The 27,057-nt window shown below is 40.1% G+C and overlaps 1 protein-coding gene across 1 annotated transcript in view; it reads right to left on the reverse strand.

Moving 5' to 3' along the window:
- ADAMTSL1 (ADAMTS like 1) overlaps positions 1-27,057 on the reverse strand; it is a gene marked incomplete at both ends in the record, with an annotated part of 188,679 nt that overhangs the window by 159,018 nt on the left and 2,604 nt on the right. The window contains one exon of the mRNA XM_080362499.1: positions 11,960-12,087. Within this exon, the coding sequence (XP_080218625.1) occupies positions 11,960-12,087 (128 nt within the window). The remainder of the gene's footprint in view (positions 1-11,959; positions 12,088-27,057) is intronic.

Here is a 27,057-nt window from a genome sequence, read left to right on the forward strand (position 1 = left end):
TTCACCATGCCCTCACTACTCCCAGATCCCTGCTGCAGAACAGCTTCAAAGAGCTGCTGAGCCCAGCGGAGCTCAAGGAGAGCACATGCCCTGACGTGTGCTTGCCATGGCTCTCCTCCTTTTCCCCCACAGCAGACTCACACCAGCCCTGGTTCTGGCAGGGCTCCCACAAGAAAGGTCAACCCCCAGGTATCTTTTTAGATACAGAATACATCATCATGTATTCTGTGTGTTTGAATTTAGGTGAATCTTCACATGAGTTCAGACAGCATACTCTGTGGAGGTCCTTAATACAAATTATAATGTAAAGTTTGGCTTTTAAAGATTGTTCTTCAATATAATAGAATTTCTTTTTAATTTCTTAATTTCACAACTGTGTTGTTTTTCTTTTTTCTTCCCCCAGGATTTAACAAGCACACATTCCTTGAGGACTAAATGCCTGCCAAGACTGAACATTTAAATCCAAACCATTCTGAACTATCCAAGAGAAAAGACAGCATCTGCATGTATTTGTGTGGTTCTTTTTTCCTTTTCCTTTTTTTTTTTTTAAAACAGAAAAATATTTTTCCATACTAGTTAACTCTAAAATAAACTGAACAGATTTCCTTTAAATTATTGAAGTCACCCTTCCACCCACTTTTCTTTACACACCTGAAAAACAGACAAGACTTAATTCTGAAATTCCTCTAGTAGTCATTTACACCTATGTAAGTACAAAATTAGAGCAAAACAGAGTTTTGCAAATGTTTCACAGTGGTATAAAAAATAAACAAGTAAATAAAACCTACCACTTTTTCAGAAGAGACGTATGCAGAAAGATAATGAACTCTGTTCTGTAGCATTTCTCATACAAATAATGCTACTAAAAGCATAACTGAAAAACCACTAATTCAATGTTTTTGTAATGTTATATAATTAATTCAACCAAATTTTGAACATTGTGAGCATGCACAGAAATGAGAAGTGTGCACAGAGTATCTAGCACTTAGGAAAATCATTTTTAGCAGTATAATAATAAAAATTATATTCACAACAGGCTATGAACTAAAAAAGAAACAAACAAAAATCCCCAAACAACTCCCCACTATCCCAGTCATTCCTAAGCAATATAGACAGAGATACTGCGGTGCAGGACAAACCTGTTTACACTCCACTGCATTCAACAGAGCTACTCCTGATTTATACTGATAGGTAACGAAGGAAAAGTACATTATTGCAGCATGCAGGCAATCCTAGCACAGGCCTTGTGCACCAGATGGAATAGCTTCTTCAGCAAGCTTGACACATGTCCCATTTGTCTCTCAGAAATGTCACACAGCCCATCAGACATCACTTTGCTTCACACTGCTGTTACCACAATTTCAGTTACTGTAATTTATTAACCTGAGAACCATTCAACTGCCAAGGAAATTTAAACTTCCTTTCTATCAGCTGCCTCACAGTTTCTTTTTCTCCTTCTTCTTCTTTTCACAGTTTCTTCATATTGTCTGTTTTGGAATGAAAAAAACACTCATTTTTCACTATTCTTTGCATTAGGGAGAAGAATAGGTACTTTCATAAGACCTATGCCACAGAAATATTCAGATTTTTCTTCCAATTTCCCTCCATTGGCTAATGGCCATGGTTGTTCAGAACAAATGTGCATTTCTGGATGTGATGTGCTGTGCTGTGATGATTCATAAACACTAGGAATCACTCTTGCAAAACTCCCCTTGTCCCCTCTCCAAGACCAAACGTTGGGGTTTTGTTGTTTAAGCTCATCAGTTTCCCAGTTATCATCCATCAACCAAAAGTAGGCAAACTGCTTTCACTCTGACCTGATATACTTTCACAATAGGTTGGCAGAGTAGTTATGTCTCAGATCTACACTGCTTCAGGACAGTATTCCAGATTCTCTTAAACTCAAGTATCTACTTTTGGATTCAAAATCATAGGATTTGTGGAAAAAAGTTACATGGTTAAAAAGACTCTGGAAGAAAAAAGAAATAGCCACTTCTCAGAGGTGTCAATTTTGATTTTTAATGGTAAATTCTGCTTCTGAACCTATCTACTCTTAAAATAAGGAAGCTGAACCTAACCCTGCTAGAGTGAAATACCCAGAATCTTGCATGACACCAGACCAGACTACGTTTTCTCCCCTAGGTAAGGTTTGAATTAATATCCCAGCGTGGGTGCTTTGCAGAATGCCACAGCATAGAGCATTTAACATGTAAGGAAGGACCACAGCAGATCAGTGAGACAATGTTATGAGATCCAGCCATCACACATCCTCTGATCTCTGCAGAGTGTAAATAAGAACTCACATCAACAGCAAGTACACACAGCCACTTGGAAAAGTCAGAAGTCACCCAAAACACCAAGTTCGTCTTGGAGGACACAAAGAGAGTGGGAGCAGTAAGAAGTACTTCACAGAATCACAGAATCGACTGGGTTGGAAAAGACCTCAGAGATCATCGAGTCCAACCCTTGGTCCAACTCCAGTCTGTTTACTAGATCATGGCACTAAGTGCCATATCCAACCTCACTTTAAAAACCTCCAGGGACAGTGAGTCCACCACCTCCCTGGCCAGGCCATTCCAATGCCTGACCACTCTTTCTGTACAGAATTTCTAATATCCAGCCTAAATTTCCCCTGGCAGAGTTTAAGCCCATGCCCCCTTGTCCTATTGCTGACTGCCTGGGAGAAGAGACCAATCCCCACCTGGCTATGACTTCCCTTCAGGTAGTTATAGAGAGTGATGAGGTCACCTGTAAGCCTCCTCCAGACTAAACAACCTCAGCTCCCTCAGCCTCTCCCCATAGGTCTTATGTTCAAGTCCCTTCACCAGTCGTGTTGCTCTTCTCTGGACCCGCTCCAGCACTTCAATGTCTTTCCTGAACGGAGGGGCCCAGAACTGAACACAGTACTCCAGCTGTGGCCTCACCAATGCAGAGTACAGGGGAAGGATCACTTCCCTTGTCCTGCTGACCACGCTATTTTTGATACAGGACAGGATACCATTGGCCTTCTTGGCCACCTGGGCACACTGTTGGCTCATGTTGAGCTTCCTGTCAATTAGTACCCCCAGGTCCCTTTCTGCCTGACTGCTCTCCAGCCACTCTGCGCCCAGCCTGTAGCGCTGCAGGGGGTTGTTGTGACCGAAGTGCAGCACCCGGCACTTGGCCTTATTGAACTTCATCCCATTGGAATCAGCCCATTTTTCCAGTCTATCCAGATCCCTCTGCAGAGCCCTCCTGCCTTCCAGCACATCGACACTCCCTCCCAACTTGGCGTCATCAGCAAATTTGCTGATGATGGTCTCAATCCCCTCATCTAAATAGTCAATAAAGATGTTGAACAGGACTGGACCCAACACTGACCCCTGGGGACACCACTAGTGACTGGCCGCCAGCTGGATGCAGCCCCATTCACCAGCACTCTCTGGGCCCGGCCCTCCAGCCAGTTCTTAACCCAGCAGAGAGTGCACTTGTCCAAGCCACGGGCTGCCAGCTTTTGCAGGAGTATATTATGGGAGACAGTGTCAAAGGCCTTGCTGAAGTCCAGATAGACCACATCCACGGCTTTCCCCTCATCCACCAGCTGAGTCACCTAATCATAAAAGGAGATCAGGTTGGTCAGACAGGACCTGCCCCTCCTAAACCCATGCTGGCTGGGTCTGATCCCTTGTCCATCCTGAAGGTGCTGTGTGATTCCATTCAGGATGATCTGCTCCATAACCCTGCCAGGCACCGAGGTCAGGCTGACAGGCCTGTAGTTACCAGGGTCAGCTTTGCAGCCCTTTTTGTGGACTGGGGTAAAATTGGCCAATTTCCAATCATATGGGACCTCCCCAGTGAGCCAGGACTGTTGGAAGATGATGGAGAGCGGCTTGGCAAGTTCTTCTGCCAGCTCCCTCATCACCCTAGGATGGATCCCATCTGGTCCCATAGACTTGTGAGGATCCAGATGGCTCAGTAAATCACCAACTATTTCCTCCTGGAATACAAGGGGCCTATTTGGCTTCCTACCTCTGTCAACCACCTCCAGAGGCCAGTTGTCCTGAGGGCCACCTGTCTTTCTGGTAAAAACTGAGGCAAAGTAGGTATTAAGTACTTCAGCTTTCTCCTCATCTTTGTTAACTATATTTCCTTCAAAGTCCAACAGAGAATGGAGGTTTTCCTTGCCCCTTCTTTTGTTATTAACATATTTAAAGAAGGACTTTTTATTATCCCTGACAGAATTGGCCAAATTAACCTCAAATTGCACTTTTGTTTCCCTGATTTTTTTTCTGCATGATCTAGCTATTTCCATAAATTCTTCATAAGTAGCCAGCCCTTTTTTCCACAGTGGGTAAAGTCTCTTTTTATTTCTGATTTCCTTCAGAATCTCCCTGTTTAGCCAAGCCGGTTGTCTTCCCCGCCGGCTAGCCTTTCGGCACACTGGTATAGCCTGTTCCTGTGCACTCAAAACCTCCTGCTTGAAGCATGTCCAACCCCCTGGGCCCCCTTGTTTTTAAGCATTGTTTCTCAGGGTATGCTCTGAACTAGGCTTCTGAATAGGCAAAAATCTGCCCTCCGGAAGTCCAGCGTAGAGGTTTTGTTAATGGTTCTCCCTGCATCTCTGAGTATTGAAAATTCTATTATTTCATGGTCGCTATGACCCAGGCGGCCTCCAACCACTACATCTCCCACCAGCCCTTCTCTGTTTGTAAACAGTAGGTCTAGTGGGGCCTTACCCCTGATAGGCTCATTTACCAGCTGATGAAGGAAATTGTCCTCTATACACTCTAGGAACTTCCTAGACTGCCTCTTCTGTGCAGTATTGAGTTCCCAGCAGATATCTGGCAGGCTAAAGTCACCCACAAGAACAAGGGCCGTCGATTTTGAGACATCTGCCAGCTGCTTGTAGAATAATTCATCTCCTTCATCGTCCTGGGTGGGCGGTCTATAACAGACACCCACGAGGATGTCAGCCTTGTTGAACTTCCCTCTGATTCTGGTCCACAGGCACTCAACCTTGTCACTGCTGACCTCAAGTTTAACAGAGTCGAGTAACTCTCTAACATATAAAGCCACCCCTCCACCTCTCCTACCCTGCCATCTTTTCTGAAGAGCTTGTAGCCACACATAGCAGCACTCCAGTCATATGAGTCATCCCACCATGTTTCTGTGATGGCAACTATGTCATAGCTTTCCTGCTGCATAATGGCTTCGAGCTCCTCTTGTTTGTTGCCCATACTGCGTGCATTAGTGTACATGCACTTCAAGTTGGCTGCTGATTTCACTCTTAATTCAGGCTTTCCATCCTTAGGCTGATCTTTGGAGAGCCCAGTTTCAATCCCTTCCCCCTTCAAACCTAGTTTAAAGCCCGTCTGGTCAGCCCTGCCAACTTATGGGCTATAGTCTTCTTGCTCTCCCTAGAAGGATGAAGCCCATCTGATCTGAGGAGACTAGGTACCATGGAGTTTGCCCCATGGTCAAAAAATCCAAAATTTTGATGGTGACACCAATCCTTAAGCCACCTGTTGATGAGATGGGCTTTTCTACTCCTCTGTCACTAGTCACTAGGAGGAGTTAGAAGTGTAATATCTCGCAAAAATTGGAAAAGCTTCTATATCAAATGAAAGCAGGAAATGCTATCATAATTACAGATTTGAGTAACCTTAGAGTACAGAGAATAAAAATTTTATTTTCAAATGCTGCTAGATGACACAGCTTTAACCAGAAGCATCTACAAACTAAATATACACAAAATTTCTTCCAAATATTTAAAGTCACCCAATACAGCACGAGGAATGTCCTTTACAGGGCGATCCAACTACAGTTGTCAACTGAAGCAGAAAAGAAGTCAGCTACTGAGGTAACCTGAAGGTCATTTGCAGGAAGTAATACACTAAACTAGCATACAGATGTAATTTTGATCATGGTAATGAGAACCATCCTGTAAAATCATTTGGTAGCACTGATGACCTAAAAATTTCATGACATTGACTGTATTCCCATTGAGTGACATGTATTCTTCGTCAGAACACTATTTACTTTTGAGGATCTATCAGCAATTATGACAGCATTTGTGTAAAAATGTTTTGTTCTTTATGCTACAGGCCTTAAGATAGCAAAAGGCTTACTCTAGAAGTCATGAAAACCCAGAGTATTTAAAGTGATCATTCTGATCAGCATAAGAACATTTCACAAAGTGGCATAATTTGTCTTACTTAATATTGCCAGGACTAGAGCAGACTGAGTTTAGATCATTGCACAACACTCACATTAATTTATGTTAGCTTCTATCTGATCAAGAAGCGACCAAAAAACTAGAATATCTGTTCTGTTGTAATTTTCACTCAAAGTTTAAAGAACCTTTTATCAATGTTAGAACTGATTCTCTTTCAGTTTAAGCCTCAGAAAAGGATGAGTCTATGATTGTAGCCTGAAACTAGAGGCCACAGCCACATGCTTGGACTAAATTCTAAATTCAGTTGTGAAGCAGCAACACTACAGTAGATAATCTTTTGGTATCAAAGGCATATACAGCTGAATCTCTAAACAGTATTTTTAAAATATATTCTATTCGATGTTTCCCATTTTCAGTGTTAGCCAGTGTTGTTGTAATGGCTTATTTTTCTATTTTTTAACTTTAAACTAACTTGAATAACATGCATCTATTCCATCATCATCTGACAGGCACCAAACCATTTGATGTTTGATTTGTGAACTGTAATCTCTGTGATGAAAATCAGAAAAAAAAGTACTCCTTAATAAAATAAATTTATTTTGGACTTCTTTTGTCTTATGAAAAATGTCACACAGCCTAAAATTGACCCAATCTTAGCTAATTTAGCTAGTTCATTAAATCTAACCTCCAAAGGTACGCCTCAGTGGCTATTTTATTGATCAACCAAGCCAAACTGCAATAAAAGTGAAAGTCATTTATGCAGATCTACTATTTTCATCCTGCAGTATGCAATGGCACTGGGCTGAACAACCAAACTAGTAAATCACTTACTTCAGCTAATTTAGCAAGCAGAGTTGGTGGAAAGGCTAATTCATACTGGTGGTTTGTTTGCATTACCAAAAAGCAGCCATCAGCTGAAGGAAGGGAGGTATTGAAAAAAGGGAAAATAGTGTCTACCACCACATAACTTAGCCAGTACAAAACATCTAAATAAAGCTGGGATTGTGACTCTCTGATGTGTTCTGATGTGTGTTCCCTCTTCCTTTTTTTTTTTTTTTTTTCTCTCTTTTTAAATCTCTGTAATTTTTATTACTGAGGGAAACTTGTCAGGAAGATGTTATTGTTCACTTTCTTCTGCTACTAAACTTATATGGCTCACCTAATGGTGGAAAACCTCCACTCTTTTCAGCAGTATACACATAAAACCCTGACTCAGTATCTATGGGACTCCTCATCCACTTTAGCACTCTACGATGCACTCACACAGAACGTTTCCAGCTTCGTGCTTTAGTGGGAAAAAGCAGCAAATGAGACAGTTAGAGTTTCTAAGCAGACTGAAAAAAACCCAAAAAACCTATTATCTGCTAAAATAATTCTCAAAACTCTAGCACATGCTGCTTTTCTGCTACCTACAGTCTTATTTTACTCGAAAGTGACAACATATTTCAAAGATGATAGGAAAAATATCACAGTTATATTCCTGCCAGGCCCAGAAACAGGAAAACACTTTTGACATTACTGCAGTACTCGTCAATATGTAATGTACAATTTCAGAATACACAGAATATTTTCAGGACCAGGATGGGTGAACTTAGCATAAAAGAATTTATGATTTCTTTCACAATTTGAAAATATATTCCTATATAAGGAAATTAAATAAATGCACATGAATTTCAGGTATCTAAAGAACATTCAGCTATTTATTACTCTCTTTGAGTTTGCTTACATACTTTTTAAATACCTTGAATGAAGGTCTGATGAGTGCTACCAATCTCTTTGCTGGATGACAAACTCCAGTTGTGCTGTGCAATAGGTGGACCACAACAAATAATTGCCAGATTCAGGGGAAGAGGGCGAAGACCACATTGCAGTGTCTCTCCACCTGCTCTGTCTATGTATTTCCAGTGCCTCTATAGCCAAAGTATCTAATAGCTAATAGAACTTTGTTCTCTGCAGAATCACAAGAGTTGCTAATTTGGCCCTCAAGAAAAACAAGAGTGGTCTGTGGTTCTCTTCTCTGCCAGTTTTGACAAGCAGTGCTGCCTGACACTTCATGATGGAGAGGAGAGAGGTGAGGAGTTTCTCTTTCCTAAGCTTTGTTTAAAAACCAAACTAAACCAAAACTAAACCAAACCAACAAAATTTAACTAAAGAGCAAAACATGTTGGAATTATAAAAATAAATGCTTCTTTTTCCGACATGTAATTAGGCCATGAGGTTGACTTTCAGGTGAGTTGAGGCAAAGAACTGTAACACTTAAAGGAGGTGTGTCCTTTTGTGTAAATAACAAGAATATCTGAAGTTATAAAAAGTTAATGCCAACAAAGAGCATGAAAAGTGCCACACTTTGTAGTTTAGCCCCGTCTTTAACTACTAACTATGAAAAAGTTATTTTCCTGGGGCTTATTCTACTACTGGACTGACCCAGTGCTGCTTGCTGTCAGTGCAGGATACCAGGAGAAATGGTTGACTAGGGCTGACAACTCCTGTCTGCTTGTGTAATTGGCATATTTATTTATTTTGCTCTCATACTAAATGTCCTTAGCGTAATCAGGACCAGTTGTTCTAAAGAAATGTGCTGTTTAACAGCTCCTACCCTGAAATGTTTGCCATCTAAACACTAGAAAATAGAATTTCTCACTAACACTTTCCATTCTTTCATCACAGCTGTGAAAGCCTAACACAAAACATGTTCCCAAAACAAACAACACAAGCACTAACATAACTTTGGCAAACAAAAGCTGGAAAGAAAACTGGTTTCCTTTATATAGCTGCATATACTGACAGTGTTTAGGAATGGGCAATTAGTCTTTGCATTTCTTCAAAGCAGATGCACTGGGATCTCTTTTTTCATGGAATGCTCTGAAAGTCACCTCATACAGAGCTAAAAGACATAAGACATTACAAACGTTCCTCCCAGGATGAGAAATATTTAGGATTAATTTTTTTCCAAAACATTTATGTGTGTTGCTAGTTTTCATTTGCCAGAAATACCTAGTATCTTCCTTTATGCTGCCATGAAATTATATGCAACAAATACATGTGATAAACTGTACCAACCAAGAAATCGTCCCAAAGAGGTGGACGTTTTGTTCCAGCCTTGACAGGTTTGAAATACTTACACACACAGACTTATCTCCAAACCTTCAAAGTCTGAATGAGTTTGTTTCCCCTCCTCCCTTCCTACCTTTTTCTTAGCAACTTAAAATGTTTGCCTAGCACAAAAATTAATAGTTCAAACACTTTGTTTCAATAGCCATTACACACAGGCCAGGGAAAAACTGTAACATATTTGATACTGTGCTTATTCCAGGTCACATTTTACTATATGTGATTTATTGCTATTGACCAGCCAAAGCTGTGCACCTAATTCAACCTCTCCATCCTATTCTGGAAACAGAGAGCTTCCATGCCTGAGTAGCCAAAGTTTACAGCTGTTTTCTTAAGGCAAGGAGCGTTGCTTATATATTGACAGGAGAGAAGTAAGATATTGAATGAAACACAAGTACTGAGTGGTTTACGAGTTTACTCCCTGTTTCACTGGGGTAGCTTCAGGGACATCCTGAATAGTATGAGAACCAAAGAGAAGCAGATGAGGAGAGCCTGCTCAGGAGTGGTTTATACTCACATACCTTAGAGCACCATGACTAGTATTACTGCTACAACTGCCATGGAGCTTCAAGATTTCCCCCTCTACAGTCTACTGAGGCAGTGACAGAGCAGAGGTGTAGTCAGCAAGCCCTTCTGTTACTCAGATTCTCCAGATGCCTGGATTAATGTTTACATTAAAGGAACATACAGAAGGTCACTTATTTTCATATGTCTGAAAAGGATACACCGTGACTGAAAATAAGTTCCTCTCTGCAATTACAGAATCACAGAATCACAGAATGTCAGGGATTGGAAGGGACCTCAGAAGATCATCTAGTCCAATCCCCCCACTGGAGCAGGAACATCTAGATGAGGTTACACAGGAATGTGTCCAGGCGGGTTTTTAATGTCTCCAGAGTAGGAGATGCCAAGACTCACCTGGGCAGCCTGTTCCAGTGCTCTGTCACCCTCACTGAGAAGAAGTTTCTTCTCAAATTTAAGTGAAACCTCTTGTGTTCCAGTTTGAACCCAGTATTCCTTGTCCCACCATTTGTTGTCACCGAGAAGAGCCTGGTTCCATCCTCGTGACACTCACCTTTTACGTACTTATAAACATTAATGAGGTCACCCCTCAGTCTCCTCTAAGCTAAATAGACCCAGCTCCTCAGCCTTTCCTCGTATGTGAGATGCTCCATTCCCTTAATCATCTTCGTTGCCCTGCACTGGACTCTCTCCAGCAGTTTCCTGTCCTTCTTGAACTGAGGGGCCCAGAACTGGACACAATATTCCAGATGGGGTCTCACCAGGGTGGAGTAGAGGGGAAGGAGAACCTCTCTCAACCTGCTAACCACTGCCCTTCTAATACAACCCAGAATGCTGTTGGCCTTCCTGGCCACAAGGGCACAGTGCTGGCTCATGGTCATGGCTCTTTTGGGGCGTCTGCAGAATGTCTATTTGCTATGGAACTAAGAAGACATGGGAATTAGGCCCCACCTTAAAAAAAACCCAAATTATTCTAATTATTTTTTTTCCATGGGAATGTAATAGAGAAGTGTTGTATTTCCACTGTTTTCAGTAGATGCTTTTGTCTATCTTTTCTCCTTCTAGTAGACTTTTGCACACTGTCAACTCAGTAACCAGTGGAAATAGGAGACAAAACTGTCCACAGACAAAGCTAAAATACACAAGACTCTATTCTGATCTTATGATTCAATGTGTTGTGCTGTTTCTTATCCTTACTAAACAGCATCATATATTAAAATGTCAGATGTAGGAAACAATTTGGAGTGTATTGTGACAGTTTGTTTTATTAATATCAGTTTTATAAACACACAAAAGAAAATACAGGAGAAACATATGCAGCATGGAAAATTGCATTACATTTTTTATATTACAATATTCAAGGTATCAGAGATGGCAGTAAGACACTAAGTTTGGGTCTGGAGTTTTCCTTCATATCCATTATCATAAATCTGTTAATATTTATCACATATACCATGTTTACTGCAGGTAAACTTTTTCGTAAAGTAGATAGAAATAATATTTGCTAGAAATATTTTGCAGGTAAGACTTATCTATACCAACAGAGTGGACATGCTGTAAAATAACTTGTCCATGTAACATTGCAAGCTAATAATTGAGGAGAAATAAAATCTCAGATGCCTGACTCTGTACCTAGAGTTCTTCTTTGCAGTCGGCCATTACACCTCTGCCTGTTGGGGACAGATTGCTGGTAGAGAATACTTCCTACTGGAAATTTAATTCATAGGATACCTTCAGCAGAATTATCATTCCTTGTTATATAGCTCCAGCTGCCATGTTGGGTTAATATGGTGCTTTTAGAGTGTCAGTGTAGCTGAGACTGTGGGTCGCTAAATCTAATGAATTAGCTGTAGTCCGGTATAAGTGCCTGAAAAGTCTTACCGTTGAAATGGTGAAAGCTAAGGGAGGTTTCACTTTTCAGTAACTGTCAGCCTTCAGTGTGCTTAAGCAAGTGGTCCAGGCAACTTCTGTATCTCCATAAGTTTTCACGTGATTTTGAAAGGGTGTTGCCCTGCCAAACATGTTGTCTACTTGCCTGAATTAAAAAACACACTACCATAATTTTCTGACATTGAGCTGGAAGTCTCAGCATAGTTATGGTCTTATGGTGTGACACATATAAGTAGGTTTAATTCTCCTGTTCAGTAAAATAAAAAGTGTTCACCCACTTACTTGCTGCTCAGGCAGCGTCTCAGAGAATACGAAGCCCCTCCTCCACAAGTGCGTGAACATTCACTCCACGAACCCCAGGCATCCCACAGTGAGTCTCGGTCTTCTTCTGAGCGAGCTGTTCTGGAGCTCTGAGGAGGGAGGGAAGGAGAAACAAACAAACAAACAAACAAAAAACAACCAGGAAAAATCATTTAAAGGACAAAAAACATTGTTGCTAGCTTAAATTTTCTTTACTGGATATCATCTTGGTTGTTGAAAGCACTGAATAAATATGTTATTCTCTGACATTCCTACTGATTGGCAGCTGGTTCTTGTAGTGGGGGTTGCTGTATAAACTTGCTTTCATCCTTTGAGTATTGTACTCTGTCTCAATTTGAGACTGGTGATGACTACTTCGGACAATAGTGAGGCAAGGGATTTTTCCTGATTCAAAGGAAGAGGTGAAGTATTGTAGACATTAGAAATTGTGCTTTGAAACTTTAATGCTGTGTTAAAAATGATGAAAGGTTATATTAAAAGGTGCCTTCCAAGATGCTCTGGAGGAAAAAAAGAATCACAGAATAGTGAATTCATGTGATATGCAGTCATTTAACATAACAACTTTCATGCACTCACCATAAAGAACTGGAACTATCATTACTTCTTCTCTGTCCAAAGATCTCCTATAAAACTTTTTGGACAAAGGTTCCCTAACTGTTTTTATCCCTACTATTTGCTGACTTAAAAAAGACACTGCACACTACCTGAAGACCTGGAGTGCTCCAATGTAAGGTACAGACTTAGGCAGTACTATTGTTAATGCTAGCAGTAGGACGTAAGCAGCTTTATAGAGAAGCAGTATCTATGGACTCAGAAATGTTCAGCTTTTCCAGGGTTAACTCATAAATGTGCAGCAGTACCTGCTTCAAGGAATGCAGTCATGCAAGTATACAGTATTTAATTTTCATTCCTGCAAATGCACCTCAGAAACATCTATCTGTAGGGACACAAATGATTTAGATGGATATTGTCCCACTTGAATGATGTGGTTTTGCTGGAAGAAACTGAATAACCTTCAGAAGCATGCAAAGGTGCATGCTGTGTCTGAAAATGCCTGTGTCTGATGGAGATCAGGCAGTATTCTCCTTCAAATCTTGGCTTGGGCTGTGGGCCAACACATGAGAAATAGGATTTCTAACTGTATTTGGAATAAATGAGAAGGCAAGACATCTATTTGAGGGAAACTTTGACAGTATATCTTCAACAGAGAAATATCAGTAAGCACTTTGCTAACCCACGTTAGAGGAACCAGCTTTACCTTTCAACACTGAGTGTTCATTTGAGACACAGAGATAGCTTAACACTGAAATAATTTTATTTTCACTGAAAGTATGTAAAGGCTCTCTCATGAAATCTGAAACCTGGTGAAATATAGCAGTCTTGAATATTGCTATTCATAGACAAAAAATAAAATGTTAGTGATGGGTTTGGGCTGTGAACAGTTTCATTATACATCTTTATAAGGTAGATACTGAATTTTTCAGACATAACTCGGATCCCAAACTGTCTGTGTCTGTACAGCAAAGCACTGAGTCTGGCACATTAGGATATCAAATGTGTACTAACTGGGATTTATCAAGGTAAAAGGTTAACTATTTGGTTTACTTTTAGGAGCTAGGAATGCATTATATATGCTAACCATTAATAATGAGAGAATTTTCCAATATGGAAATCATTTAGTCCTATAAAGTTTTGCAAAGGGATTGCAGTTCACCCACTAGTGTCATCTATGATGCTGAATAAACAGCCAGGCATAAGATTAACTGAAATGAAAGCCCATGTCTTTTATTAGCTGTCTCTATCCTGAGCTCAGTAATAAGACCAAAGTCTCCCAGGGAACTCTGTTCTCCTGAAAACTGAAAGCCTGTAATCTCAGTGTTGTACACATTTTCAGCCTCTGACAGTCATTAGCTTCAAGCATCTGAAGGATGAAAATGTTGCCAAAGCTGTTCCCATAGTCCCAAGGGAGTCTTGCTGCCCTGAAGCAAGTCATTAGCTCATGGAGAAGTACTTAGTTTACTCAGGTTGACAGAGTAATTGTATTGTTATATTCCTTCCAAAAGCCTGATACTACTCTGAGACACACTGGCACAATAAATTAGCAGTAACTAAATGAAAGTTGATCCAGTTTAACCTGCTTAAGTAAGCTCAGACTTTACACCAAATTGGCAAACTTCTATGGAGATACTATTCAAGGAAAAAAGATTTGCGGGACACCTGTATAGCTATTTTCTCTTCTTCCCCTCTCTTCACCTTACTGCTTTTATCAAGGCACAGTGTAAACCTGATCACAGAATCACAGAATGATTGGGGTTGGAAGGGACCTCTGGAGATCATCTAGTCCAACCCACCTGCTAAAGCAGGTTCACCCAGAGCAGGTCGCACAGGAATGTGTCCAGGTGGGTTTTGAATGGCTCCAGCGAAGGAAACTCCACAACCTCCCTGGCCAGCCTGTTCCAGTGCTCTGTCACCCTCAAAGTAAATAACTTTCTTCTCATATTCAGATGGAACCTCCTGTGCTTCAGTCTGTGCCTGTTGCTCCTCATCCTATTGCTGGGCACCACTGAAAGGAGTCTGGTCCCTTCCTATTGACATTCATCCTGGAGATATTTATAAGCATTTTTAAGATCCCCTCTCGACTTCTCTTCTCCAGGCTGAACACACCCATTTGCCTCATAAGAAAGATGCTCTTGAATAATAAGTCTGTCTGTTTGTGCAAAACAGTTTAAAAAAGAAAGGATTTTCCTCTTTACAAATGCACCAAATATGGTTATTTCTTCTGAAAGGAAGAACTTGGTGGCAAGTGTCAGGTGCAGGGCCAGCACACAGCGTCACTCCGGACTGTCCAGCCGGCTGCAGCTCCCCAGCATCTCACAATGGATTCTTGCTGCATTCCTCATGCTGCTGCCCATGAAGCCTCCAAGGACATGAGTGCTCCTTTTTAGAACTAGAGTATTCATTCTAAAAGGCAAATGCATGAATGCCACTTAAATAGAGTTGAGTCTATTTGGCCTTCTGACACTAAGGCAGCCAGCTCTTTTGAAAGACCTTCAGGATCTGGTCCAAAGCATGCTGAGGTCAAACAAAAACTCCATTAAATTAAAGGGGTTCAGGAGGAGAACATTAAAAGATAGACTGAAAAGAGGACCCAAAGCAGTTCGTAAAGTTTCTTTTTACTCAAATAAATAGTGTGAATGGAAGCTAAACCAGTCAGACAGAAGGCAAAGCTACTGAAGTACCTACACTCTGATCTTGCTGCCCTATCTTAGCCCTTTGACAAGTGGAGGTTGCCAGCTATGTTGAATAAAATGATTATTCTGCGGTGTGGCCCAACTCCGTTTTCAATTTGCTTCATGGTGTGCAGTTTGTAATGGCAGTTTGAACATATGTAATACTTTCTTCTGCAGAACAGTTTTTGGAAGATAATTTAGCTGGGTAATTGAATCAGTTTTGTGTTGTTGTAATGCCTAGTATGATGTAATTTTGTTTTAGATCTACTGATGGAAAAAAGAAGGTGAATCAATTTAGTCTGTAAGAGATTATATACTGCATTTGCCTCATAATAATTATTTGATACTCTGTTTATCTTACCTTTATTAAAATGCAAAAGGATTTAATTTCAACACAATAATTGCAAGGGTAAATGTAAAAATTGAAGATAAGAGATCAGATTCTGACTATGGCCAATCTTCACAGCTGCAGAAGATCAGACATGCAACAATTTTACAGATGTGATCCATCCTCTAGATACAATCTCATTAACATTGACACACATAATAATAGGAGTGACGTGCCAATTTACTGAGTTTATTTCAGCTGACTTCTTTCTGCAGGGTACTTTTTAGAAAATGAAAGTATGTGTTTGCACTTTTAGTCTGTTAAAAAGAAAATGTGTGTCCATGCTTTTCATTTACAAAGAAAAAAATATCTTCAAACTGCATTAGGCGCTTGTCCTGATCACTCACAACTGCTTAAAATCTCAAATACATAGTGAAACAGGGTAAAGTCAGGTGTACCAAGTACTGTTGCCTTATTACAAATTATAAGCATCAGTACAGGTAGGCATTGTAAGTGTCTGAAGTTTTCTGAAAAAAATTGCACTCCCACCCAGAGCAAAGCCATGTGCCTCCTATTTGCTTTCCAAGAGTTGTTAAGACCTATGTATTCCCAGAAAGCATGTGATCTCAAGCTGGAACAAGCTCCAAGTCTTCTTTTAACAAGTGGAATAAACATAATTCATTTCAACTCCCTCCATGTTTAATATTAAAGAAAGTAGAGTGGTTTTTCCCCCTGTGAACTACACAGTTAGGAATGAGTGTGGAATTCTAGCAAAACCATTTTGAATCTGAAGAAGACTGTTGTAGGTCTACTGCAGCTTTAAAGGATAGTAGTGTTACTAGCTATGGATTCACTGTTTAGCACAGATTTTTCAAAAGTAGCTTATGCCACTAATAAATAGTTTCTACCCACTTTCAACAAAGTAAGATAAACTGAAGAATCTACATTAATGCTCCTAATAATAATACTCATATATTCTAATAATACTCAGTCAAGAACATTGCTGTGTTCTGAAACACAAGAACTCCTACAGAACCCCTCAAAGCCCTAAAGTTCCTACCACAAAGAGTAAACAGAAAAAAAAAAAAACCAACAACAATAGAAATAAGAAAAATGGAGGAAAAAAGCAGAGGGAGGGTACATTCCTTTAAAGATGCAAGGAGTAATGCTGCCACCCCTAAAGCTTCCTTCCAGTATCACTTCCCTCTTAGAAAAAGTCTTCTGTCTCTGTCAGAAGTAACCCAGGTTAGTGCTTCTCCAAATGCCAGTGTATACCAAACAAGCAAAATGCACACAGTCATCAAGGCTCATTACACCCTGCTAGTGGGGTCAGAAGAGGTTTGTGTCCCCTTCCATCCATTCTAGGTGGATTTCAGCCTGAGCTTCCAAGGGAACACCCACTGTTTTGTCCACACAAAACTAACTGTGTCCTGACATCTACAGCATCAATGGCAGAAATATCATCTGCAAGCAACTGATCATCAATTACCTACATAAAACAAATAAGTCTTCTAGTGCTAATCAAAATCACCTCTTTCTTTATCCCTCATTACCCTAATACACACTTAACCTGAGGGTGATCGTGCAGCTACCACCCAACACGGTAGCTCCAGAGGAAACATGCATGAGGACTCCCAAAGAGTTCTTGAATGAGAAAGGAATGCCTTGTGCTTTCAGACAAGAAAGCAAGAAGGATCACATAAGCAAAATGAAGTTACTGTCAGTGGATAGGGCACTCAGGTGAAGATGCTTTTAAAAGAAAAACAAAACAAAACAAAACCAATCTATGAGCTGAACAAATGACTTCTTATAATATAAACAAAAATAATCTGACATAATTAAGTAAGACTAAAAGAGCTAGGTATCCAACTTTATTCTTTAAAAAAATCCAGTTTCAGTATTTAAAAGTAATTTCTAATTTTGTTAAAGAGTTGTCAGGCTATCATGTTGTATTCAGACTACGAGCTGAATAACAGGATTCTCCTACTCTCTCCACTAACACACAGTATACAGAAATTATTTGAACTATCTGGAATAGTGTGTAAAAAACACAACAAGTGTCACACATCCTTAAATCACAACGGCTGCCTGCCATCCAGGAGCTGCATCCCTAATGAGAGAACCATGTCTCTTCTAAGAGTATGTGTGTACACATGTTTGTGGGTGCACATAGCGAGAAACATGAAAAGTAGCAAGACCTCTGTTCATATCCTGAGACCTATAAAAGGAGTTCAGCCTTAAGAAAATAAATCTTAGTTGCATACTGGAATTTAATTTAAAATTTTGTTTGGAACTGCACTATCTGTACAGAATCCAACTATTTGTCAGTGTCACACAGAGAGAAGTATGTATAAATGCAGATCATGTTGTTTAATTACTCCTCAGTTTCCAAGGGTTCCAGTCTTCCTCCTTGTTCAGTAAAATGCTGCTAAAATCGTATTTTTCAAGCATCCAATGTGTTCTCTAGATTAAACAGCAATACAGATATAAAAACAGATAAAAACAGATATAAAAACACAGTTAACCTCTTGGTGGACTAAGGCACTGGTACAGACTTTAAGCCACAGTTATTTCCCAGATGATATGCACTGCTGCGTTTGGTTAAGAAATTTAAATCATCTGGTTCTTATCACATCCCCACTGTTTAGGGGTATGATGAATTGTCAGTGACAATTGCAAGGCTCCTCTGAGGCCATTGCCTAAACTTGTCTTTTGCTACTGTGAAAATGATATGAGGGACAGAAAACCCATATTTTTCCCTATTATATGGTCTTTCTGCCCTCCCTTTTCAGTTAGGTCCAAGCGCATCCCTGAATTAATTCTTGCCAAGCCATACATTCTCCCTCTTTGAGTAATCCTTGATCATCCTTTGATGTTAGTTTGTCATTGAGGTTAAATATATACTTCACACGGTACTGAAATGCTGTCTGTAGTGAAGCAGGAAGAAACTGCTCTAAACACATATCTAGGTGTGTAACAGCAAGAGGCAAGGCCAGTGACCTCATATCTTTTTAAGAAATATGTATTTCAAAACATGAACCATTATAAATATGTGCTTTATAAGATTTCATTTGCACAATGTTGTGTATCTTTGTTGCATTCCATCCAAGGTAACAGCTGGACTACAGCTCAGATAGGAAACTGCTTGGAAATCTCTGGCTTTTGAAGGAAGGCAAGGCAGGACAAAATCACAGCCAGTTGAATTAATATTGGTAATTACTGTCAAACAATATGTTAACTTGTAAGACATTCCTGACTAGCTGTTGAAACTTTTCAGAATGATTGTCTTGGAAACATAGTAAGTAAAATATCTGACAGTTTGCAATGCATAAAAAACACATCTAATGTGTCCAGGCATAGAGCTGCATATAATTTTAAACAGTACTGTATGATCAAAGCACATCCACTCTTCCAGAATAACTGTACCATACTGAAGAAGGGGCCTATTAAAGTAAGGCGTATCCTTATAAGAAGCCCTAGAAGCACTAGGATTCCCCATGACAATAGTAGCCCTCCAGGTCTAAGCAGATACTTGCCCATTTCATGCACCTCATGAAAGCCGGTCACCAAGCCAACCTTAGCAATACAGCCAAGGACTTAATGGGAATGAATGCTGACTTATTTTCTTTTCCCAAGGGGTTTGCCTCAGGGCCAGGATGGATAAATACTGTTTAGCTTTTGCAGTAGGTAGCTTGTCTTCCCATTATCCTGACTACTACATCCCACATAAAGAGGAAGAGAGGACTTCAGCCACAAGACCTACCATCCAGACGCCCTCCAGAAATACCATGCAAGCTAGAAAAACCTGTCTACCTGACAGACATTCTTACTAAAGTAATTGGAGTTCTGCTATCACAGAAGACAAAATAAAACGAAGAGAGAAAATGTGTTTGTGCCCAAGCTGCTGGACCTGTTTACTGCACGTGAGAGGCTGAGCAACCATAGGTGCAATGGCTCCCACGATTAAGCGCATGCTGTTTCATATGACCGAATCAAAAGGATGCTTATAGAGCTGTTCAACCTATTGCTAAAACACTGTTTTCTCTGTAAAACAACCTAGAAAGAAAAGTAGCTGCAATGACCAAATGTGTTAAGACAGAAGTGGCTATACCTTGTACACTGGCTCCCCTGTTCCCTGGAGGGCAGCAGCTCCCTCCTGCCTGTTATCAGGCTGCGAGGGGAACAGTACCAGCCCACTTGTCCCAGACTTCCACAGGCTTGGAAGTCAACTGAGGAATTTTTACCTCCTTCGCACTTGCAAGACCAGGCAAAAGGCCTTCAAGGGGATCAAGAGAGTATTTACTACGGAAAACCCCTGGCACAGGAAACCCTTGATCTGAGCGACTCCACACCCCAAGGAAAGCGCTGGCACAGAGACACACACGTTTGAGGGTATATATGGTATTTTGGGTAATTACTTTATACTCAAACTTCACAACTACAGCTAAAGAGGCCAGGATTTAGTTTTTTCATTTCAGCATCTTAAAAAGGAGTTTTAAAAAAGTTCAAATCTCTTTCAGTGTAGCCTTTAATTTATTCTTTCTTCATGATCAAAGTCATCTATCACTTAGAAGAAACAGGAAGACACCTTCATGAGAAGTAGAGAAGAGGAAATATCACTGAAATCTTGCTATTTTTCAGTGCTTATTCTGCTTCTGTGATCACAGACAAAGGGAAGAGCAATGGGTGGGATTTTTTTTCTTTATTCTGAAGAAATACACCTGATACACATACAGCTAGCTTTGTCCCCAGGACACTGCAAAATTTTGCTGTGGTAGTCCTTTCCAGTGCTGCATTCCTGTTTGTCTTTGTCTTAACAGCATAGTCATGCAAGGCTGGTGTATTGCTATGGGAACAGAAAAAGGGGAATAATGGCATCTTTTCCTTTTGCATAAGAAAGCAAAGGTTCATTGAGAGGGAAATAAACCCTCCCCCCTTCCTAGTCATATATGACCTGATATGGTTATTGCACAAGTAATAAGAATGAAGTATCACACTGAACTGCCACAGTCGCACTGTTGTACACATTTGCACCATCTGACAGCCATTAGCTCCATACATCAAGTGCTCTCTGAAGGATAAAATCATTGCCAGTGTTGTCCCCATAGTCCCACGGGATTCTTCCTGCCCTGAAGCAAGTCATACAGCTGTATATACATAATCTCTTAAAACTTGTAATAGGGAGTACATGACTTCTAGTCTGCAACAAAACAGGGAAGAAATGGTAAACAGCCATTTCAGGACTTTAGGAGCTAAAAAGCCATTCCCAAACCTGGACTAGAAGTTGTATCCCAGGAGAAATCTGCCAAACATGAGCTCATTTCTTCTCCTAAAAGGGCAGCAGCCAGCCAGGGGGAGGTTGCTGGCAGAGGATGGTGCTGACACCATATCACTTCAACATGTTGCACACTGTGCTCCCTATAACATTTTATAGCAGCGCCTTATAAAACTCAGATAAGTCCTACCTCTCACTCCACTTCTACCCATATGAAAATATACACCAGGAGAGCAATGTGAATACAAGAGCTCTCTTCCTTGCTCTCACAGACCCAAGTTACAATACCCTGTTGTACTTAAATCCTGCCGTACTGGTGTGAACACCCCGCATGGGTGATCCACTGCAGAGCAGGTCCAAGCTGGCTCACCCTCAGACTTGTCGCCTAATTGACTCAGAAGCGTTTTCAAGGCTAGGACTGGCTGGGTGAAATCACTTTCCAAAATTCAGAACCCACCCAACAGCACGGGTTCAAAAGTGCATCTTGCGCTCTAGGACTTGCGGTTTGCCTTCCACGTAGCAGGCAGAGAAAGAGCCCACAGAGGCACACAAAGAAAAAGAGGGAAAAGTAAAATTGTTATCTGTGACAAGGTCTATTGCATGCCAAGTGTTTCCTAAGTGGTCAGAAATGAGAGCTGTGTGCTGGCTGGGCTGCGTTCACAAGCTTCAGGAAAAAATGGCCAACATATGGCTGACACTCACAGCTCCACAGGTAAACCACCGTCTCCCCTCAAAGAGGCAGGATAATACATTGAAGAAGTGTATGTTCGACATTTTGCCTTGTTTTAGTAAACTGACCTAAAGCATCAGATATTTGTCCAGCCCAGCTCTCTGTACAGATCACACCATCCAACAGTGCATCATATGTGCATCAAAGCACACATGGACTAGAGTTAGCAACTCTGGTTCTGAGAGTCTGAGCTAGAAGACCTTGTCACGTCAGCATGAACTTCAACATGTTTGCCCACCCTAGAATGGTTCAGCCTCCCTGGAGCAGGTCAGAGCACTAAGACAAGGTGCAACTGGAATGTGGCGCTCTCTGGAAGAAGGCATTTCAGAGAAGGGAGGAGAGCTCTCCAAACACTTCTGTAATTTCAGATAAATATCCACAATTATGAGATTTATTCAAAATAAAGCCTCCTATTCTTCTGATGATTTGCCATGCCCCTCAGTTACCTCATGGAGTTATGTATATGTTCAACAACAAGGGGCCACATAAAGGGTTGAAACATTAAGCCTTGATGGAGGCAGGAAAACAGAAAGGGAAATTTTTATGTAAAAAGCAAGGGAGGAGAGAGAGAAAGAGAAGGAGAAAGAAGGGAAGGGAAGGGAAGGGAAGGGAAGGGAAGGGAAGGGAAGGGAAGGGAAGGGAAGGGAAGGGAAGGGAAGGGAAGGGAAGGGAAGGGAAGGGAAGGGAAGGGAAGGGAAGGGAAGGGAAGGGAAGGGAAGGGAAGGGAAGGGAAGGGAAGGGAAGGGAAGGGAAGGGAAGGGAAGGGAAGGGAAGGGAGTAAAAAGATCAAGATCCCATGTCATAACAACAAAAAAAAGGCAGGAAAAAAGTGCTCACAGAACCCTTAGGAATCAAATATAAACCTCACAATTTATCTAATGTATTTATTATCTCCTTAATCACTAAGTAATTGATCTCAAAATAAGGAATATCTTTCTTTAAAGGAAAATACACTCAACTGTTGACAGTCTGCAGTGCCAAATTGGAGGAGTTTTACAAGAGTACCAGAATTCATTTTCATGATTTTACATTAAATTACAGAGATAGAAGGACCTAAACACCATCAGGATATCAGCTGCTGTTACTCTCATTCTGCCCTCTAATACTGATGAAAAATCACAATGAAAATATTTGTGCTTCCAGTGATGTCGCCAAAAAAAAAAAGACACATCCACATTTTGGAGCAGCACGAGTCATAGAAAGAGTAAGCCAGAGTATGCCCCACTATGCCAGTCTTCATGTCTGCTAAGATGTGGTAACACACTCCCATTTGCCCTGGTGCTCACCAGTGCTGATTGGTGGTTAAGCCCATCAGAGAATGACAAGACTGCTAAAATTTGGATTAGCAAGGCAGAGTTTTACAATTCAAGCTGTGGTAGCTCAAGTTTTAGTTCAGAGATTTCTATTGAATTACTTCCCTCTCCCCTTCAGCTAAATACAATTTTCATCTTTAAAATGTGGCCCTGGCAAGACCTTGAAGGAACTCATTGGTGATACCACAGTAACTTGAAAATCCCCTACTCTCTTTTTTAAAAGTTACAGGAACTATGAAAATGTCATATCCAAAACACGTTTACAATCATAATCCGTGCACATATCAAAATGAAAAAATAAAAGACAGCCCTGGGCTTGTTAAAGGCAGTTATATTAGCCCTCAAAACCAACTGCTTTTAACAGTCCAGGCTGAAAGAAATACAGGGATTTAAATAAGTCAGTAAGGAAGTAAATAAATAAATAACCCACCAAACTGATGCCAACACCAGAACAGTAGGAGACCTTATTGCTTCCTTTACTCCTTTTCATTTCTGGGTCTGTTGATACAGCGCAGGAGCTGAACAATACACTAGCAAACTTCAAAGAGCGACTGAGATTATATCCAACAAATCTAGAAGGGGAAATCTGACACCCCTACAGTAAATTCATGTGGAAACAAAATGAGTTATTTTATGGGACAGTTTGAATTTATTATAAGTTGCTTATAATTTCCTGTCTCATTTCTTAGGCACTCATGGAATTTATTTCAGGATGTCTTACGTTATCACACAGCCCCTTCCCTCCACCCTGACACCCTCTCTGCTGAACTTGCTCTACAAGAAGTCCCCAAAAGAGAGAAATTCCAAGCCAACCTCTAAAGGGTTGAAGCTTTGGAAGAAATTCCATAAAGGCAGTGAAGATGAAAATGGAAACAACGTGAAAATGGATGTACTGTAGAATCAGTGATTATACCATTTATTTCTCTATACAACTAGAAGGAATGCTCCTATAAGCAGTGTCCAAATAATTCACAGGTGGCAAAACTATTAAGATTTCTACATATGCTTGCCTTGGAAGCAGATTAAATCTCACAAGTACACATACCACCTTCCCTCTCCCAGTCACTTGTGTATACTGCCTTCCAACTTTACCACAACTTTAGTTACTTTTATAAGAAATTTGAAAAGCTTGGTTCTGGCAGAAAACAAACCAACAAACAAACAAAACCCCACCTCATATCTAAAATTAAATTCTAGTCAAGGTAGTTAAAGAGATAAAAAAAGGAAAAAAAGCTGGATATGCACCCAGAGTTAGTATGCTTTGATATGCGAGTATCATCTTGCTGTCAGTGAAGCAGACAGAAAGTACTGGCCTACAGGAGTCATCAATGTACACACTCAGATTCAGGCCATAACAATCTTGCAACAGCCTAAAATAACATAAATTGGCCACTCAAAGATTTAACAAGAAGATATTAATGACTGATGCTGTTTGGAGGTGTTTTAATTGCTCCTGTCCATGACAGCTAAAAACCACATGTAAAAGCTCAACATAAAAACAGTTATTAAGTGAAAATACTTTAGTACAAAGTCTAAGCATGTACAATTCAATATGGCCCTACTGCAATTAATAGAGGCAAGTCAGTTAATATAGGAGGAAAGCTTGCTCTCAAATTTCATCTAATACTATGCTTATGAACCACTATATTTATATTAACACATTAGTATTCTGAGAAAAGTATTTGCCACTTCCAAAGAGAAGAGCAAAACTTTAAAGGCTGATGACTGGATCCGATTGTGGCAGGGCCTTCAACAGGGAGAGATAAGATACTGCATACAATTATCTTGAAAAACAAATGAAACATTTGAGAATGGCATATTTAAAACCATTATAACAAGCTTTAAATCATTCTAGTATCTACAATCCCTAATAGGCAATCCTCTCTCTTTGTCTCTTTTGCATAAAGAATAATTTTGATTGATTAAAAAAATAGGTCTGAACATGTACAGTGAATCCTAGCATGCATGATAGTGAATCTTGGACCTGTGATGAAAGGTAAACATTCCCTAATATAGAAGGACATCAAAATGATCAGATTTCCTGTGTTCAACACTACATAGGGTTAAGGACCTACAGAAGATTTTCCATCACTCCATTAAAAGTTTATCTATTGCAAACATCCCCCATTTTACCTGAACATACTATTAGGTGCTAGGAGACGTTGTGAGACCTTGAATATCCAAAGCTGGTCAGTCATCTGTTAAGATAAGCCTACTGTCCATCTGCAGATACGAAACCATGGCAAAACCAAGAGCAAAAGTTAGCCATTCCTGTACATCAGTTAGGAAGAAACTGTGGTTCCTACAAGAGTATGATATTCTGATGGAATTCAACATTTCATGACAGCTTTTGATCGGTTGCTGTCTACCACATGAGAGGTTTCTTTCATAACTCTATATGGCTTGGACTGGAACAAGTGACTTCTTTTTCTGCTCCCCATCCTGATACCACAGAATCTGGTGGTCAATGTATTTTCACTGCTTTTTCACTATCTTTTGCTTTTGGATATTTTCTATAAGGTTAATTTTATTATTCTGCTTTCCTTTATCATATGAGAGAACCCATGCTTCTGTGGCAACAGATTGCAATTTCCTTTTTTTCTTTTTTCTCAATGTAATTGTTGCCCATACACTCTGAAATTCCTACAAGTTTAAGAAAATAGTTACAGAAAGCAACCAAAAAAAATCAGTGCCCTGAAGGTTTGAGAAGACAACACTGTAACAGAAGCAATGAGGTTATGTCTGGATGGCTAATAACTCAATTATAAGGGATATAGTTTCTGTTTGCTTCAGTGAAAATGCAATCATGCAGGCACTGCTAGCCCTCTCCTAAAGAACTGTTGTATGGGCATGTGGACCACTTGGGCTTTACATTAACTCATGAAACTTCTGAGCACATGAGTTTGCCCAGCTGACAGATCCATGACTACAGGAGACCATATTCCAATATTCAGACTCTCCACAGAGTTCAGTTTCACAGTTTCTTGTATTATTCTTTGCCAGATCTATGAATTTAGCAAAAGCCATTTAAAAAAATGTGTTTAGTGACACTGGTGAAGCAGATCAACAGTTCAGGAGCCTACAATACGTACTGACACCCATCTGCTGAAGTCCAAATGAAAAAATTCCTTCACACAACGTCAATTCAGTTCATGCACACATTTATACTTGATAGAAAAAGATGAATTATATGCTTAAAAAAAATCTGAAGGTAGAGGTCAATAAAATAGGTCCAAACACAAAATTACAGAGTAATGTAGGAACAAAGTGATGAGTACACATACTTAGGAGCATCCTTATGTTCACATAAGAAATAGTATTGGCTTTGTAGATGTGAGACATTCGGAGCACAGGAGCACTGTGAGAAATTTTGCACTCCTTTGCATGAATAAATCTTAGCTTTTTATAACTGTACTCCATATTTCAGCGCATTCTTACCCGACTGCTGTGGTCAAATGCCAGTCTGTACATATACATGACTACACATGAAAACATAGGTGTGCACGTTGGACCCTGTACTAGAAGAATCCCTCTCTATACAGCTAGGATTGTAGAAACAGAGGAGCAGACATACAACAGTAGGTAGATCTATCTACACATGAAAGGAAAAACTGTTAAGCTTTGCACATTCAGATGTAAACAAGAAGCATTATATTCATTCCATTGGCTAATTGTGCTTGTGGTCATCCAAGACAGACCCAGTTAGATAATAGGGAAATGTAATGCCAAAGAGTCTGGAAGGAATGGACTATTGTATTTGACTATTTTCCATGTACAAATTAGCACAGCAAAAGAAAGAAATCCTGAAGAAAAACACATGTACTTTATTACAGTTCCTAGCGTTACTTTTGTAAGTGCCACAACAGCAACAAAGAAAGCTAAAAAAAAGCTGCTGAAAAGATGCAAACAACAAACACAAATGTGATTAAATGCCCTTCTGGCACGAAGTGATTTGACTTCAAGTTCAGATGAATACATGTCAATGGCTGGTTATGGTTTTGGCTGCATTTCCTTTGAGTTAGACAACTGTGATTTGCTTGTATTTGGCTTTTATATTTAAACCAATAGAAAAGAAAATCTGCAGAAAACAATGACTGCTTTCCTTTGTTTCTCTTAAAAGTGGTGTGCTGATTTTGCATGCAAAAGTTCACAGAGAAATGAGTAAACTTCTCCAAATATCTGG

This window comes from Nesoenas mayeri (assembly GCF_963082525.1).
Source record: "Nesoenas mayeri genome assembly, chromosome: Z".
Lineage (NCBI taxonomy): Eukaryota > Metazoa > Chordata > Aves > Columbiformes > Columbidae > Nesoenas > Nesoenas mayeri.